Genomic DNA, 14916 nt, shown 5'->3' on the forward strand with positions numbered 1-14916 from the left:
TCATCATGTATTGATCTAATAAAGGTAGTTGGAGAATTAGTCAATCCAAAAGACATTAAGTGAACTCGTAGTAACCATACCTTGTGTTAAAAGTCATAGGAATGCCTTCTTCTTGCTCATTTGATAGTATCTTGATCTTAGATCAATCATGGAAAATATATATGCTCCTTTAAGCCTATCAACAAGCTTTTTGATCTTGAGAATGGGGTATTTGTTCTTCACCATGAGCTAGTTTAGGCCATGGCAGTCAACACAAAGACAAAGGGTTCTATCTTTCTTCTTCTAGAATAGAACCAAGGCTCCCCATGGAAAATTTCTTAGTCAAATATATCCTTAATCCAATAATTTCTTAAGTTGTTCTTTCAAATCAATGGCCTTGAGACTTGACATCTGATAGGGCCTCTTTGCTGCTAGACCTACTCTTGGCACGAGTTTGATTTCATGGTCCACTTTTCTCTTGGGTTGAAGTTTGGTTAATTCTTCTGGGAAGATACGTATGCACTCCTTCATCCAAGAGGGCTCCTTTTTTGGCTTTTTGTCTTGATCAACCTTGTTGAGCTTGATTAAGTAAATAAGAAATTATTTTTTCAATCCTTGTGTGATGGATGAAGCCTTAGCTAATTGTATTCTAGATTTTCCAATCCATTCCCAATAGGCACTCATAGGCACCCAAGTTTATGACTTGAAACTTCATTTCCATTTGTTAATTCAACTAGAATTTTAGATGTCGATACAACTTCTAAGCCAAATATTTTTGCACGTCTTGTAGAACTGAAGGAATGTGTGCATCTGCAATCAATTAAAATCTTGAAGAAATTAACTCGTTGATTTGCAGGTGTTCGAATCATTGAGAATTGGCAATTCAATACTTTCTTATTAATATCGGCACCATTGTTTCCACCACAAATGTGCTTTCCCTATTAACTTTGATTTGGCTATCATGGCTTGGTTGGAAATGCTAGTCCCTATGATAAGGATATAGACTTCCATAGTTTTTATCCACACTTTAACATTCATTTCAACGTCTTTGCCTTTGCCATTGAATTCAAATGGCTTTACTTGTTGAGAATGAATTTCTTCTCTTGAATTTCAGTGGCATTAGTGATAGGTATGGTGCTCTTCAAGAAACTAATTCAATATGAGTTATCAAGTTTGAATATAATCTTTTCCATGTTTTATTGTACTTATAGACATGCTAATATTTGCACAATTGAAAAGAAAAAGGAGACTCTTTTTATTTAATCTCAACAATCAAAAGTTACTATATCATGATAGAGATTTTTCCAAGGTCCAACCATGGAATTCACTTACATTAATCATTTTGTATTTTGGGGATTGAGAAAGAATATCTAAAATTCTACATCGAGACGGAAGGTCTTGATAACCTTCTTGCATTGAGAGTGGCCTACAATATCAACTCTTTTGAGCAGAATTACTTGGAACACTTATATAACGAGTCTAGCAAATATGTTGTCCTCGTATATGAAGAGTGTGGTTTAACTGAGATTCTTGAAAGATAAATTGTTTAACTAATTTGAGATTTTTCATCCATTGGATCATCTTTAAGTTTGTTTTGATGTAGGTAAGATTATCAAAGTTGATGAAATAATATACAATATTTTGCGTCCAATATTATTCACAAATGGAATAACCAAACTTTGTTATCTAGTGTCACTTGAGTCCACCTCGCAAAAGTAGCTTTGCCTTACTCCCACAAAGATCGATATGTGGGTTCCTAATTGACTTCTAGGTCTCCTATCAAATTCTAACATCACAAAAGGATAGTTGCCTATGTCAACATACAAGCCAACATGGAGTACTACCATAATTGGTTCATTGAGGGTGAGAAATGAGGGGGATCTAGATGCATCAACCCCTCTATCCATAGGGTAAAGTCTCAATCTAGCCCCCCTAAAATAGTACTAAAGTTCGGCTTCTATGACAACACTCTAAGAAAATCAACATTTTGGCCCTTCTTATTTCCTAATGCTAATTGAGACCACCCTGCCATAGTATGAACCCGTCAGGATTCACCTACCTACTTCCCTTGAAGAAAACTTTAATTTTATAATGTATTTCTACTACATTTATATTAGATGTATAAAGACAACTTCCTTAATTAAGCTATTCCAACATGTTCCTTCACATAATGTTAAAGATATATAGAAAAACAAGTAAAATTGTATTTTAGAAAAATATAATATTTATTATAAGAAGTTTATAAAATCAAGTATCCTAGGAAAATACGATTTGTATTACAAGACATTTATACAATCATAGTTTTATTCCATCAATTTCTAGTTTGAAAATTGGACTCCACCCACCACATGCAATCTGCCCTCAACTAATATTTGGGGCCTTTTGAGAGACCTATCCTAGGCTCATGGGGAGTTAACCCAGTCCTAGCATGTCAAAGGAATTACGATTGAGCCACCATAGCTCCTCGACATCTCCCAACTAAATATGTCCCCTATTGAGAGATCTCTCGTGCACAGTGTCAATCCTAGTATTCGAAGCAAACATTGGTTCCTAGTGATAGAGCCCGACGATTAACTTTGGGGGAAGTCAAACACGTCCCTCAAATCCTCCTTTGCAAAAAATTTAGTTTTTCTTAGAAGAATGCACAATCAAATCAACTAGATTTTAAATGCATCAAGTAATCTTTCTTTTCAATGAAATTCCATGCTTGAATTCAGTTAGGTAACTAACCCTCTAGCACATGGTTCCTTGTAATTATGAACTTGAGAAATCTTCCATTAGTCCCTTTGGCAAGGGTATAAGCTTTGTGATCTATTGTAGGCTATCCCTTCTCATCTTTTTCTGGGGGTTCATTCCCTAAGGTTCTTGTCTTCAACCTAGGATCCCTTTATAGTCAATTTCTAACTCAATTTTTTGGTTGGCTAGGATCCGTCTAAGGGATCCATCCTAGGGTCCTCACTTTCCCTTGTAAGGTTCTTTCTAAGATAGAACTTTAGAATGTTCATATTCCATAAAAGTATAGTTCTTGCACCCTTAATTGAATCCTCTTAGGTTTCACAAAGATAATGGAAACTATAGATTCGATTGATTAAGATTCTACACACTAAGAGAATTTATCCCTTGTAATCCTCCAAGTGACCTTAACCTAGTGAATTAGGTTCAAGGTTCTTAATCACTCCGCTAAAAGATCTAATCTTAAGATTAACCTTTGAAGCTTCATACACAACTTAACTTAGCTCGCTAGGATAACTTATTTAGTCTAGCTCTCTAACCTTTAATTTTTCATCTATGAATAATCAAGTACCTAACTAAACTTTCTATAAATCTTTCCTTTGTTCTTTCTTTTAAACATTCAACCCATATGCAATGTGCTTAATGTAATTTAATGAACTATATGATTGTGGACCAAGTCCCATCATGGGAAAGAAGTGCTCCTTACAAAAACTCCTCTCCTAGGTAGTCTACTTTTGTCCAATTGCCATCATCAATTTTACTCACAAGAGTTTTCGATTCAGTAGCAAAAAAAAAATTTACTAAAGTTCTCATCATGATTAAAATATATAAACTTAGGATCTATAATAGATACCTAAGATTGGACCAAAGAAGATGAACCTTATTAGTCCGAGAGATCTCTTGTCCTACTCTAGTGTTGCTCCTCTTAGGTGCCATCATTACCTGCTCTTTAGCTTATTTCCTACTCCATGGTAACTCTCCTTAGCTTGGATCCCGAACATGATCCTTTGAGTAGATTTTTTAGGTCAAGGATAAAGGGGTTATTTAGCTTAGGGAGGAGAGTAATCCAACAAAAGTTGTGGGTAGGAGAAAAGGGTGAAATAATGCCTTGTATTAGAAATATCGGACTTTAAGTGGCTTTGATGTAAGATAGGGAAAAGAGGACCTACAATTTAGATGAATTTGGCAATAGTTATAGGTTATTTCTAAGTACTTTGGGATACGATTTCTTCTTGGATTTTTCATGCAATGATGAGAGTGTGCAACGGAAGAGAAACATGAATACACAAAGCAAAGAGAAGAGAGCAATGACATGAAGAGAAGAGAAATCTATATTGTATTTGAAATTAATGTTGAATACAACGGTGAAGTGATTAAACCCTACACAAAGTCCAAAGCATTAGTGAGGGCACTGAATCAAGCTGATGATGATTGTAGCACTGAAGAGAGGCTAGAAGAGTGATCTTCCCCCGACTATGTGCCTGTCATAAGAAGCCATAAATGACCAAAATTGAGCGACCAGCAAATGAGAGCAAAAAATAGTGCAATTGGCCAATAGTCAACCAACCTACTTGTGACCAAAAAATGCTAACATAGCCATCTAAATAAGTTGATTTGATCAAAATCGTCAATATACAACAACTTGACCACTAACAAAGCTACACACCCAACAATAATGGAGAAAAAAATGCACACAAATTGAATGATCTAGAATAGTCAAAACTCCAATGTCTCTATCAGACTCTAATGGAGCTCACAATCAAGAGATGACTAACTAATAAAATGGCATACTAATACCCCCTCTCAAATCTTGGGAGTGTTTGAAGACTTAAGGGCCTCATGTAATGAAGCATACAAATAAGAGCCTAGGGTAAAGGCTTCATGATGAAAAGTTGCATTGTCCTCTGTGGGACAATATACCACCCCTAACTTGGAATCCATGATCCGTTCTTGTACAAAATGGTACTAAACCTCTATGTACTTTATGATAGCATGAAACACAATGTTCTCTACCAAAGCTAAGGCACTTTGGTTATCCTCATGCAATTGTGTGGGTCCTGTCTATGGAAAGCCAATCTCTACCAATAATTGACGAAGCCAAAAATGCCTCCTAATCAATAGAAGTGTTTGGTACTCAACCTTCACCATGGTAGACTACTCCTTTACTGCTCCATGAGATAGGTCCTAATCCAAGGGAGAAAGTAAAACCTATAATGGAGTGTCAAGACTCCACATTACTTGCCCAATCTAAGTCACTCCATCTAGCAAGAGTGGCTCCCTCTCCATACATGATCCTATATGATCAAGTCCCCTATAAATAGTGTAACACACGTGCAAAGCAACTCTCTAATGAGCCTATGTAGGAGTCTCCAATAAAAATTTTGCAAGACCAAAGGAAGTAATAAGATCCATCCAATCAATCTTCTTTAGATAGGGAAGGGAGAATTTGCATATAAATAGATATCCTAGGACCAGAAGGCCGCGTCTTATAGGATATATGGAAAGAGGGGGAGAAGAAGGCTACTTCAATCTTTGAGACTTATGACAAGATGGTGCCCGTGCCCATTTAGAATGGGGCTCCAACCTCTAACCTTGCAATGATCATGATGCCAATTTGAGGGAGTATGAATAAACTCATCATCTAAGTCATCAAACTCATTGAACCAGTGGTATTCTATCTTTGTAGACTTGCAAATGCACTAAATCTACTATGTTTTGCTATAAATCATCCCCAACAGAGAGAATAATCAACTATACCTGCAAAGAATAGTGATAGATGTCCCATTGTTGTCGAAAGCACCTCAGCAATGCAAAGAATCTATGTTTTCTATAGTAAACAATAAGCTAAAAACCTATGTTTTCAATAGCCATCTAAGCAAGCCATCCTACCTAAGAGTGAAATGTTGAGGCAGCCATCTAAGCAAGCCAACCTAATCAAAATCATCAATATGTAGTAGTATGATCATTGACAAAGTTGGGTAACTAGCTGCATGCACAATGTGAATATACCCAACACTCCTGGAGAAAGAAATGCACACAAACTGAATAATCTAGAACAATTAGATGTCCAATATCTCCATCAAACGTTGATGGAGCTCAAAACCAAGAGAATATTAATTGACGAAATGATAGCTTAACAATAAATGGATAGGGAGTAGAGGATGGATGAAAATGAAAGTTGAAGGAGATTTTGGGAGTGATTTGGTGAGTTCCAAATTGCAAGTAAGAGGATTGAGTTCAATAAGGGTTGGTAATTGGAGAAAAGCAAGGGACCCAATTGATGGTATCATAAGAGGGCAATAGATGGAGGAGGATAACTCATCAGTAGAGTAGGATCATGAAAGGAATAAGTTCGATGAAGAGAATAATGTAGAGCTTCAATCCAAGGGTGTTTCAAAAAGTTTTTGTCCTCCGATTCTCTTATCAGAACACAAAGAGGATGATACTGGGTTGATTCTAATCAACTCTCCTTTCTTTACGTACATTGATGTCTCCTCTCCTCTCCAGCTCAACATGGTGTGACAATTTTTCAATCATCTCATCCTCTCCTTGATCTTATTACAAGACAAATAATGAGAAAAAAAAAGAAAAATGTACAATTAAAATTTTTATCTTACTTATAAATCTTTTTTAAAGCTTTAGCTTTTTTTCCCTTTGTAAAAAGTTCCTTGTTCACATGCTCTTAGCTTATAGCTCAAGAATATTCTCCACTAGAAATGAAGGAAAATGGGCAATTTATCAACGCAGCAAAGTCATCATAAAGGAGTTTAAAAAGCCTAAGAACTAACTTACTTTTGGGACAAATGAGAAATTTATGAAGGTGGCAAAGTCATCATAGAGGAGTTCAAAAAGCCTAAACACTAAGTTACTTTTGGGTTGTGATATAATAGTAGCTTTGATAGGTTTAATAGTTGGTTTTCTTTTTTATGCTAATGGCACCTTCATATGGGTTTTTTTTGGTGCCAATGGCTCCCCAAAGTAGATTGAAACTAAAAACTTTGATTTGTGTCTCTTTGTCATGTACGCCTTTGAGATGCCTAAAAGGATGTTAATCTCTCTCTCTCTCTCTCTCTCTCTCTCTCTCTCTCTCTCTCTCTCTCTCTCTCTCTCATACACAAAAGCACACAAAATGCAAGGAACAAATGTAGCACAAAATGCTCAGACATACATACACAAAATAGATTCTAAACCTTTAATTTGATTCATAAATCCTAGAATGTAGATCCTAAACTTTCAAACCATAATCCTAAGTCTAGAACACTTAATACTAGATCCTAGATCCTTAAATCCTAACCATTGAGACTAACACCAAATCCTAACAATAAACACCAAACATTAATGAACCCTAGCCTAAACCCCCATAGAATCTAGCTAGGAAAAGCCTCAAATAATATCATTAGAAAAGAGTCAAATGTGGTCAATGACAAGCTCATTTCCATGGAAGTGTGAGCTTGGCCCTGTGAGCTTGCATGGAGCCCTTTAGTCCATTCACACATGAGATTGGCCCCAAGGGCATAATAGCCCTAGACTCTATGTGCGCACCTGCACATGCGCACATGTGATTCACTAAAGAATGGGACAATTACCAGTCTAAAATGCAGCATTACTCCTACCTCAGTTATTGAATGACTCAATTCAACCATTGCCACACATACTGTTGCTCACTATGTTGTTCTAGGCTGTTATTTTATTTAAGGCTGAAAACCAGGTACTGCTTGCCTTCTTGTAATGGGCCTTGTATGTGTGCACGTTGACTGAGAGGAAAAGATAACATTATATACAAAGGGAGCATTATGGCTCTCCAATGCAGAAGTTCACCATACCTTGAAGTGTATTCTGGCTGAAATCAAGAAACACTTACACCAACTCTCTGTTATACACAAGTGAATCCAAGCTCCAGCTTTATGTTGTTCCAAATAGCTCAACATTACCAAAACGATGCATCTTACAAAAGGAAACCAGTCCTTATGGCAAAAGAATCTTCTCAAAAAGTACCTCAGACTATTTCCCGAGAATTCTCAGGTTACAACTGAGCCACTATAACAGCACATTTGTGAGGAGTGCTCATGCAAAAGAATGGAAAGAAAATGTCTACCTTCTGCCTATAGCACCTTTTTCTTGGATTTGCTGGTCATACTTGAATCCTTACAGAAGCAGGAATAAACCGGATGGTCTTTCTTTGTAACGAAACGCGAAATAACCTTTGAGAACTTTAGCTTTGAGGAAGGATCCTCACTGATCATTGGCACTAATATCTGTGTCTTCCCTAATTTTATCCGCTCTCCAGCCAAACTTACATAAAAAATGCCGGATATGGCAGGAACAAATACATCACTATGAGTGCATACATAATAATCTATGGCCCTCTCGAGCTGTGTGTTCCCAGCGTAAAGTATTTGTTTTTCTTCATTGAATGGCATGCTGTATTCCTGTACAAGAACCACACACAACTTATAACATAAAGCATTACAGCCTATTTTAGCCATCTTTCCTTGCAACAAGGTTGTTAGAAGTAATGCAGGAAAATGCACAAGAACATATGGTCAGATTATGTCTTTGCAGTATGACATTTTGAAACAATCACATTAAGTATGGAGGGTTATGGTTGCATTGTCTTTGCCATATGATGTTTCAAACAATCACACAAGTATCAAGAGGGATCCTGAGATCAGAAAGTGTAGTACGCATAAAGCTTTAGACATAGAGCCCATGCAGAATGGTAAAACTGGCTAACTGTTTGCATGGCCATCCATATAATCTAATCGGCAGCATGAGCAAATAACTTGTTATACGCTAGCTAATGGCAAAGTTCTGAACTAGATGGATACATTTTTTTGGGAGTCTCTGACAATACATCCAATGAGGCCATCATACAAGATGTGCAAGCTTAAGACTCAGTTCTGATCACCAATCAAAAAACCATGTCACCACCATCATTTTTTCTGACACAAACAAAGGCTTTGAGAGTTGCAAGTGACAATCCAATTGCATTATGAAAGCTCATTCTCAACATTTCAAGCATACTGTTATCAACAATAAACATGCATCAACAAGAGAAAGAAAATAGATATCAGGCAGACATGCTTTTATACTAGAGTTAAATCAGTATGCCATTGGCCATGACAGAACTGAAAACTTCCAAAAAGAAGCTCACCTTGGTGTAAACATTTGGAAAGACATCCTTGAGAGCATTAAGACTATCATCCCACCTTGACTGGGTCAAGTAAATTGGTGTATTGGATGCAAAGCCTAAGCGTTTCAAGAACTTTCCTACATCATCTGCATCAAAACATTTCTTGCTTTTGAAGTCTTCTGATTGGCATCCCTTCTGATTCAACACATCTAGTCGCAAATCTACAGCAATGAAATGGTCAGCTGATCCTTCACTGCCTTCTTTCACTCTCTTTATCATGCGTTCACCTAGCTTTTGTACTTGGGAATGAAAACTTAGGGCACTGAATGTGACCAAACACCGTATTGCCTGCATTTCTTCTGTGGATGAATCTTTGACCTTCAGACTTGCTGGTGAGAAGACACTGACGAGCTGGATCACTTTGCTTTCTTTGAAAATGGGCTTCACGTTTTCCTCTATGTATTCAGGAGTTACTTTGTAAGGGATTTTCACTATTGTTGGAGTCACTGAGTGCACATCCTCTGGTAATCGTCCCACAACTCGAACTACATCTTTCAGACTTGATATGAAATGGTTCACATCATAAATCTTGTCAAAATCACTGGCATTAGGAATACCACAATTTAGAGGGCTATGATGGGAAAAAGTACAAATGGAACAATATTAAATATAAACTGCTCAGACAAAATACCCATCATGTTCCTTTCTAGCCTCCTTTATAGTTGGCAGCAACAATGTGGCTCCTAATATACGTGCTACAATGACAGCATCTGCAGCCTGGCAATAAAAATACTTGTGATTCATAAACCCCACGGAATACCTTTGGCTAAACAGCTTAAGAACAAATGCATGCTTGTATGTTGTATCACATGATGCAATCTCAATAGAGATTTTGGGGCCTACAGAAAAAGTACAAGAACAGCAAATCACCATGGATGTTCACTGGGCAGTTCTGGGGCATATAGTCTAACGGAGTGTTTCAACAAGTACCATGCAGCTGCCAGCATCTCTTAGTGCACAACAGCCAAACACATACTGACAAAACCATAGCAACTTTGTTGTATAAGCTCCTCATATGCACATCCAAGACAGGAATCTTCATCTAGATAACAATGCACACCCATCACAGCTGATAATGATTGCACCAGCATCAGGCTCTGTAATAGGTCATTTGGAGTAATAGTATGTTGCAAGAAGTATTAACATGATGCATCAGAACCAGAAAGTTGTTGGCATCTGTTCTCCTGCTCAACTACTTGGTTCCACCAGATTCCCCAGTTGTTCTTAACACATCATTGTATATCCACTCCAACAGCTGATGCCCATGTAGTATTGTGCATGACACACAACTGTGCAATTAAGAAATGTATTATGATTTTTCAATGTGCTGAGAAACACAAACAGGAAGAATAATAACCTGTAATGCATGGTACTGTGGACCATTTGATAATTTTACAAAAACATAACCCCATGTCTTTCCTTTTCTGCCTGCAATAGAGAGCAAATAGTCAGGCCAACGAGACAGAAGAATACAGAACAGATTCTAACATGGAATTGTTGGCAAAAAAATGCAGCTGAAGGATGCCTTAACATCTGTAACTCCACAAGAGGAGTTATTTCCAGCGAACATGTAAGCACAAATGTAGCAGAATCTCTACAAATATATATCAGGAGAAGGCATCAGAGACATAAGTTTCATCTTGATCCATGTAAAGTTCGATCCACCTCTGCTTCCTGGTGTTAATTATGTCATACTTGCTCACCTGTAATGTGATTGCCCCAACACGATTGTAAGACTGGTCCAGGCAGTCCCCACAGCTTCTTTGGTGTATGGTCCTGCACCACTTCTTTGACAGATTTCTTTAGGGTCTTCTGTGGTGCTTCATCTTCAGTGGAGGTCACTGATGGGGTACCCTTGAAGCATGAAAGATCAACATGGAGATGTCAAAAGAGAAAACACAAAAATCTCCCATGAAAGATCTGATCCAAAGGAGAAATTAAATTACCTCAGGGGCTTGGCCAGGGATATCTCCTCCAGGGGACAAGGGCCCATCCCCTACCATGTTGAGAAGCATGATGAACATGCCAATGGTTAAGGCTGCTGCCACAGCCTGTCTGACATCAAACTGCATGGTGGGAGGGGGTTGACCTGGGTCTGAGATGAGATGCGCAGCACAACTTAGAACAGCTAGATCTCTGTCAAGCAAGGAGAAGACTGATCTGATCCTTGTTCTCTCTTCTCCCTCTCAACCCAATTAGGTCTGCTTGTATGAGCAGGCACAGGCACTAGCTGAATGCAGGGGCCTGCAGGCATTAGCTTTGATTCAGCTGAAGGGGCACTCTCACCCTACTGACGCATGATGGAGCACTACCCAACTGTCGAAAAATTATAAATCTACCCCAACTGTCAAAAATTATAAATCTAAGGCATGATAATATATGAAAGCCAATATGTAAGATATAGGAAAAGTTCAAAAAGAGGGAATTCTTTAAGGAAATGAGAAGGAATTGATTCTTGACGAGACAAACTTGGGTTTGGGTTGTGTCCAGGATCTTTGTTTGATGACAGAGTGCATTTTTAAGTGAGCGCTCTCTCTCTCTCTCTCTCTCTCTCTCTTTTGTCCAACTCAAGCTTTCTTTTACTGCTGGGGCATCTCCATCTCGAACTGTGGATCTGCAACGACACAATATATAATACATATACAAACGCCTTACGGGTCTGCTGCCAGTGCATATGTACGTGCATATATTCTCTCTCTCTCTCTCTCTCTCTCTCTCTCTCTCTCTCTCTCCCCCCATCGTCATGTTTGCAATAGGCTGCAACACCCTTCAAAGCGGGTTTTACCCTTCTATAGCAAGGTTTAAAGTATATTAACTTTCAAATAGTTTCTTTTTTCTGAGAAAAGGATGAATGAAGGTGATTGTATTAACAGAAAATATAATTACATGACGATAAACAGCTAGAAGCTGGCTTTGAGAAGTAGCCACCGACAGATCATAGACAAAAGATTTTTGAGGCAAGCCAAAAGGAACTGGCGAGTGGGTAGCGGGGTGGATCTCAACGAAGTGAGAGCTTGGCTGTTTTGTAATCAAAAGGCCTAAGAACATAAGGAGGTAGGAAGGAAAAAAGGATCAGTAATTGCTTGTGGCATCCTTGATAACCATGATAATGTCCCAGAGTTCCTCTTCTTTTGCAATGGTCTTTCCAAACACTGCTTCTTCTTTATGCAGTTGATTCAACATCAACTTGCCAAACAAAATCAACTTTAGTGGAGGTCAAATAAAAATAGAAACTTCCCTCGAAGAGTGTCATTTCTCCACAACTGGATAGTCCATAAGAAAAACGCTTGAATAAACATCCAATTTTAGCAAGCAAACCATTAGCTTCTCCCATTAGCCACTCCTTCCAATTGAAGGTTGCGAGTGGAAGGTTTTAATGATTTGCTAGACAAACTTGAGAATCTCTTTGTTAAAATTGCAATTTAAAAAAAGATGAGGAATAGCTTCTATGTCCTATCTACACCTTGGGCAACGGCCATCTCCAAAACCAAGCTGGTAAGCACGTTCACCTATCCATAAACCTTTATGAATGATTGGCCATAAAAGGGTGGATTTTTTTCTACAATGCATGTAGAGTTTCATTAGTCAGAGTTCTAGCTAAAAAGCCATTTCTCATTCATTTTAGAGGTTAGTTTATGGGGGGATGGAGAGATGTTTGTGATAGGAAGTACTAGATGTCCATTCTTCCATGACAAGGCTCTCATGTTGAATTCTCCTCGAAGTTGGATAGCACAACAAATATTGTTTGGCTAGGACACTATTCATTCTTGAATTAGGGCGCTGATAGAAACCCCATGAATCTTCCCATAGTTGAAAACCTTTCTTGTAGAGACATGCCATTATTGACATGTAATGGTTAGGAACATTGCCACAATGTATGTTGAACCAGATGAAATCGAAGCCATCCCATGGAAGAGTGAGATTGGGGCTTTATTTGATATTAATATGTGGCTTAAACTTGAACTAGGCTTCCCACATTGTTTTGGCTAGGGTGGACACTTTTTTTATTATGAGGGGCACCTTAGAAAGGATTACATTGATGACTAGCATATTCTTTCATTTCGAGTAGTTCTTAATTGCAAAATCTTTTACATATCTATGTAGAAGCATAGCCCAGTCCTCTTGGGAAAACTACATGCTTCTGACAATCCATTTTGCAACCAATATGTCAACTAAGCTTACTAAGTCTAGAATACCTAGACCCCCTTGCTCTTTCGATAAGATACAAGTACTCCAAGACACTTTCAAGATTTTCCTATTGTTATCCTTTAAGCCTCATAACAAAGCTCTACAAAGACTTTCCAACTCTTAAATGGAATAGATAGGTGGTTTCTAGCAAGCAAGAAAGTATATAGTGGATGCCATGATGATGTGCTTTAGCACTACAACTCAACTTGCAAGGTTTCCTTGAAAATCTTTCCAATAGTCTAGTTTGTTTGGAATCTTTGAGAGGACTCATTGCCACATCTATTGCATGGAGACCATGTCAAGAATCGTGTGGTGGGGGAATTTGCTCAAGATGTTGCGCCAAACATACACAGAATGCACAAGGAGAAGCTCACTCAAGAGACAAGAAGAGAGATGGAGGCCAAAACGTTTTCTTGCTGGTTTCTTCTTCTTTTTCCACACACTTTACAATGTACACAAAGTATAGATAAGATACAACATAAAGGAAAGTGGCCTACTAAGTCAAACAATGCATAACCGACTACACTGGTTGACTGGCGCTATAACTATGCCAGCTATAAATAGGTGTAACAACCTAAATATAATAAGTAATGAGCCAGTGGCCATGTGAGAGTCATAATGACCACTGACGTGCTAAGTGTAGACGTGTGGACCCATCTAACCAAGCGGTCCATCATCAATGTCCGCATGTGTTGAGCTTGTCATCTCAACACTCCCCCTCAAGCTCAACTGCATCTCTGCAACTCCAATTAAGCTTCAAAACTTTTGAAGCTTCTCTGTACCCAATGCCTTCGTGAAAAATGTCAGCTATCTGTGTATTGCCATATCTATTGCTTTTTGCTGCTCCAAGTAACTGCTGCACTACCAAGAGAGAACATGTATCCACTGGTAGATCTTCTATCAAACATACTACCAGCCCAATCCGCATCTGTGTATCCAAACCCCTATACCTGCCTCATAGAAAAGTCCATAATGTAATGTGGACTTCACATATCTCAATATGCATCTGACTGCATCCAAATGTGGCTTTCTAGGTACTTGCATAAACTGACTCACAAGACCAACAGCGTAGCTCAAGTTTGGCCTTGTAATGGTCATGTAGATCAAACTCCCCACTATCCTCCTGAACATAGTAGGGTCTTCTATCTCATCCCTAACATCAGCACTCGACTTTACATTCTGCTCCAACGGGACTGAAAGTGATTTGCATGCTGTCATACCATACTTGGACAACATATCCAAGCCATACTGTCTTTGGGACAGCCATATACCATCATCACATCTGATCACCTCAATGCCAAGGAAGTACCTTAGCTCACCTAAATCCTTCATCTCAAACTTCTTCTTCAAAAAGTCCTTGACTTCAGCAATCCCACTATCACTATCACCTGTAATAATCAAGTCATCTACATAGATGACTATGATGACCAAACCTGCATCTCCCTTTCTCACTTAAAGTGAGTGATCAGCATCAGAAATACAAAATCCAATATTGACAAGATACTCTCCAATCTTGTCAGACCATGCTCTAGGTGCTTGCTTGAGCCCGTAGAGCGTCTTCTTTAACCTGCACACATATGTAGGATGCTCTAAATCCTCATAACCTGCTGGCTGCTCCATATACACTTCTTCTTGCAATTCACCATGCAAGAATGCATTCTTAACATCCATTTGCTGCAAACTCTAACATTCGGTTGCTATCAAAGCAATCATACATCTAACAGTTGCCATCCTAGCAACCGGACTGAAGGTTTCTTCATAATCTATGCCATATGTCTGGGCATAGCCTTTTGCAACCAGCCTAGCTTTGTACCTACTAATAG

General features: G+C 38.4%; 1 protein-coding gene across 1 annotated transcript; it reads right to left on the reverse strand.

The window, feature by feature from the left end:
- Positions 1 to 7467: 7467 nt before the first annotated feature.
- On the reverse strand, positions 7468 to 11600 carry LOC148029179 (protein MANNAN SYNTHESIS-RELATED 1-like). Its single transcript, XM_087687932.1, has 7 exons — positions 11375 to 11600; positions 10852 to 11149; positions 10609 to 10759; positions 10263 to 10333; positions 9537 to 9622; positions 8867 to 9446; positions 7468 to 8141 (listed from the first exon to the last, which is right to left on the reverse strand). The coding sequence occupies exons 2-7, from the start codon at positions 10975 to 10977 to the stop codon at positions 7815 to 7817; spliced, it is 1341 nt and encodes a 446-aa protein (XP_087544058.1). The 5' UTR covers positions 10978 to 11149; positions 11375 to 11600; the 3' UTR covers positions 7468 to 7814.
- Between the last annotated feature and the right edge of the window lie 3316 nt (positions 11601 to 14916).

The sequence above is a fragment of the Lygodium microphyllum genome, chromosome 11 (genome assembly GCF_053477565.2).
Source record: "Lygodium microphyllum isolate KBCC chromosome 11, Lygodium_microphyllum_v1.1.10, whole genome shotgun sequence".
NCBI lineage: Eukaryota > Viridiplantae > Streptophyta > Polypodiopsida > Schizaeales > Lygodiaceae > Lygodium > Lygodium microphyllum.